We start from the raw sequence: 4,501 nt of genomic DNA on the forward strand, positions 1-4,501 counted from the left end.
GGCAAGGGCAATGACTGTACCATCGAGCGTATTTTGCAGTATTAAACACGTATTTATACCGATTTCATCAGGCTCCGAAAATTCTTCAAAAAGAACACAAAGAATGGCCTTCTCAGCTGCCATAGTTGCAACTCTTTGGTCATCAGAACAGGGTGTTCAACGCACCACCGTTTCCGTTTAAAAAACGTTTTGCACCGTTTTTGTCGGGTTGAACGCAGCCCTGGTTTCACAGACAGGGCCAGGATTAGGCCATAGTTCAATTAGGACATTAGATCCATTAATCAGTAATATTATTTTAAATACCATTATTCAGTCATTTCTGTCATTATTCCTAGGTAAGTTACAAATAAAGACTTTGCTCATGTCTGATAAGCAAACAGTTGTTTCTGTGATTATGCAAAGGTGGTCTATAGATTATTCAAAGACACAAGTTATATGACCTTTAAGTAACTTTTTTTTATATAGGTTACAAAGCTATCTCATTTAAAATACTCAGAAGAATGTTAGCAACATTCGTTTGCTTTATCAGATAAGGATTTTTTTTTTTTTTCAAATAGCACAAAAATGCATTAAATTAACATCAACCAGACAAACAAACACAAGGGGTATATTTTTTAAATATAGGCTAGGTATACATTCAAAAAATCACAAAGGTTTATGACCATGTTTAGGCTATTTTTATCTGCTTAATTAAATATTTAAAATTGAAGCAATTCATATAATGGTGAAAGCAGAATGGTTTCTAAAGTAATATTTTTATGCATTTATTTATTTAGCTAAATCTATAATTGGAGATGTATAATTAAAAAAGAAGCTAAACAAACAATTAGCTGGAGGACACTTCACTGAAGTGCATATATTATATAAAATAATAATATGAAATGCTCCAATAAGGGTTTTACATCATACAAAAAAACGTATAAACTCATTCATAAAAAAAACAAAAAAACACACAAAAAAAGTTTGACGACAAACTTCCGGAATAATTGTGCACCACCGACGCAAGTGCAAGCACGACTGCGCAAATGCGCAAACACAAAAGTTGCATTCTCACAAGTTGCATACCACAGCATTAAAGACAGACAGCATCACTTCCTTGATTTCACGGGACAGAGAGCGAGTCTCCTCCCACTCGAGTGGCATATTGGTGAGAAAAAGCCTCGTTTGTCTCACGGGAAGAAGTTGAAAATATGAAGAAACGCCACTGTTAGAGGAATCACAATTCAAAAGTCAAGGGCTCAGCACATCTCTTCTCCGGGCGGCTGGATTATTAAAATGTGTTACTGCCAAAGCGAAGAAACAAGTGGGTTGAGACACTGAGTCGACTGGACACATTGCGCTGGATCAGAGGGTTTTAAAGTATCGGAAAAACTACTGAAACATTTGCAGATATGTCTGAACACTTATTTTGTTTCCTTCACATTGGGGATATCGTGTCTCTGTATGCAGAGGGAACTGTGAATGGATTTATCAGCACTTTAGGGTAAGTTGCCTCCCATTGCTCATTATATTTGTCTTAAACGTAAGTAAACATGGCATTTAGATATTTCATTTAGGTACACTGGTGTGATTATGTTGCCCAAAATGCAGTAATACAATATTAAACCTGCAATACAATTTCATTTATGTTTTATCCTCCTCATGTCAGATGAAGATTGTTGAGTGGAAGTAGGAAGTGATTTGAGCACATACTGGAGGCCAGAGGTGCAATGTGACAGCATTGCTTCAAAAGCATGCAAATCATTGAACGGGAATGCAAAGTTTTCGTTATTTTACACAGTAACATTAATACAACTAACATAGGCTCAGTTTAAAGGTGTGTGCTGTAATTTTTGCTAATTAAAAATGTTTTACAAAGAAAATATGAAAAATTAACAGCACATTTGAGAGAAATACGTCGTATGAAATAAAGGCTCTAGATAAATTAGTATTAAAAAAAGTAAAAAAAACAACAACACTTATTTAGTATTAAAAAATAAAAAAATTAAAAAGCTGATTTAATCTACATGGAGCGGGTCACCACCTCGTGGATGATGCCATTTTTGATATCATGTGACCTGTTGTGTCATGAAAATGGCTGATTAGCTACTCACAACACGAATAATATGTTCGCTTTATAGAGCTTTTTCAGCCAGTGCTCTTTACAAGGTATAGCACACAAAACATTATAACGACAAACACATTATACATACTGCAAGCGTGGAGTCTTAGTCCACACTATGGTATGGATCAGGATGTGTGCAATTCACCTGTTCAGACAGAATGAGGATAAGTGGACAACAAAGTGTCAGTTTAAATCAAACCAGCTAAACGCAGATACAAATTTACTGAGTGCACCTTTAATTAATAAAGGAACAGTTCACCCAAAAATAAAAAATAAATTGCTGAAAATATTCTCACCCTCAGGCCATCCAAGATATAGATGAGTTATTTTCTTCATCGGAATAGATTGGGAGAAATTTAGCATTACATCACTCGCTCACCAATGGATCCTCTGCAGTGAATGGGTGCCGTCAGAATGAGAGTTCATACAGCTGATGAAAACATCACAATAATCCACAAGTAAACCATGCTTTCAGTCAGTCAGTTAAGGTCTTGTGAAGTGAAAAGCTGCATGTTTGTAAGAAACTCTCCTGTTTGAACTTTCCTTCTGACGGCACCCATTCACTGCAGAGGATCTATTGGTGAAAAAGAGATGTAATGCTACATTTCTCCAAATTTGTTCTGATGAAGAAACAAACTCATCTACTGTACATCTTTGATGGTCTGTGGGTGAATACATTTTTCAGCAAATTTTCATTTTTTGGTGAACTATTCCTTTAAAGTTAAATCAAATTGAATTTTAGAGTTTCTGAGATTGCACTGTGTAACAGAAGCAGTTTTCATTTGATTTTCATGTGGTCATGTAGGAACACATCTGCTTGAGAGTCTTATGAAAGATTACGAATATAACCACATGGAGGTGAAACGCCCAGCTCCAATTCAGGTTGCGTTGAATCACTTTTACATTGTTGTGCAATGACTCATCAAGCAATTAAGGTGCAGAATAGGGCTGCACAATAAATCGCATGCGATATTTAACGCGCATCTTGTCAGAAAAGCCGGTTCTGTAATCAGCGGTAAAACTTTCTTACTATGATTCAAACTTAAGCGATGGGGTTTTCTTTAGAAGCATAATGCAGGCTAGTTTACACGTACTTGTAGTAATGTGCACTTGTATTGGAATTGTGGCTTTCTGTAGGAGCAGACTTTGTGTTAAAGCGAACTGTCAGACTGCATGTCCCAGTATTGTTATGCACAGTTGACATTCCAGTTTTTGTCTTTTGTTACTTTTGCAGTGTGTTTGTCCAGTTATGTTTTTCCATATTTAGACAGGCAGTGTATGCTAAGTATAGGAATTTTTTTTTTTTAGCACACCAGGGTGACTAGGAGCATGAAATTGTCCAGCCATGACTTCCTGTTCCACAGGATTATAAATATGAGGAACACAAAGGCCAAATTCCCTTAATCATTCATCACAAGGTATAAAACCAAAGAATGTAGTTCTGATGTGCAGAACAAGATTGTTGAGCTTCGCAAAATAGAACGTGGCTGTAAGGAAATAGCTAATGCATTGAAAACCCCCATTTCCACCTTCAGGGCAATAATTAAGAAGTCAACTAAAGATGTTACAAATCTGCCTGGAAGAAGACATGTGTCTATATTGTCCTAATGCACGGTGAGGAGGAGCGTTTGAGTGGCCAAAGACTATCCAAGGATCACCGCTAGAGATTTGCAGTTATTAGTTAAGTCTTGGGGTCAGAAAACTTAAAGGGGTCATATGATGCGATTTCAATTTTTCTTTTCTCTTTGGAGTGTTACAAGCTCTTGGTGCATAAAGAAGATCTGTAAAGTTGCAAAGACTAAAGTCTCAAATCCAAAGGGATATTCTTTATAAAAGTTAAGAGTCAACCACACCTACCTAAAATGGCTCGTTCTAACACGCGAAACTACTTTGTTTGGTCTTCCAAAAAAGGACTAGAAATCAGTGGTTATGTTGTATTTACAACACTGTTCCAGAACAATGGTCAGATGAAACAAACAAACAAAAAAAGAGCTTTTTGGCAGCAAACCCACCAGATGGGTTTGGTGCCAACAGGGATAAAAAGTACCCCATGCCCACGGTTAAATATACTGTTGGATCTTTAATGTTGAGGGCCTATTTTTCTGCCGGAGGTCCTGGACATCTTTTTCAGAGACATCATCATGGATTTTAACAAATGACAATGGGCCGTGGTTGGATCTTCCATCAGGACAATGATCCAAAACAACCATCAAAATCAACACAAAAATGTGTCACTGAGCACAAAATGAAGCTTCTGCCATGGCCGTCCCAGTTCCCTGACCTGAACCCTATATAGAAAACGAGTGGGGTAAACTGAAGAGAAGAATCACCAACATGGAGCTGGGAATCTGAGGGATCTGGAGTGATTCTGTATGAAGGAATGTTCTCTGATCTCTT

At 37.0% G+C, this 4,501-nt stretch overlaps 1 protein-coding gene across 1 annotated transcript in view; it reads left to right on the top strand.

Moving 5' to 3' along the window:
* Positions 1–1,052: 1,052 nt before the first annotated feature.
* Positions 1,053–4,501, top strand: part of LOC107740421 (inositol 1,4,5-trisphosphate receptor type 2-like) — a 95,218-nt gene continuing 91,769 nt past the window's right edge. The window contains exon 1 of the mRNA XM_016552855.1: positions 1,053–1,483. Coding sequence (XP_016408341.1) covers positions 1,392–1,483 — 92 coding nt within the window. The 5' untranslated portion in view covers positions 1,053–1,391. The remainder of the gene's footprint in view (positions 1,484–4,501) is intronic.

Source organism: Sinocyclocheilus rhinocerous, unplaced genomic scaffold (assembly GCF_001515625.1).
Source record: "Sinocyclocheilus rhinocerous isolate Xijiao unplaced genomic scaffold, SAMN03320098_v1.1 scaffold2055, whole genome shotgun sequence".
In the NCBI taxonomy this organism is placed as follows: Eukaryota; Metazoa; Chordata; class Actinopteri; order Cypriniformes; family Cyprinidae; genus Sinocyclocheilus; species Sinocyclocheilus rhinocerous.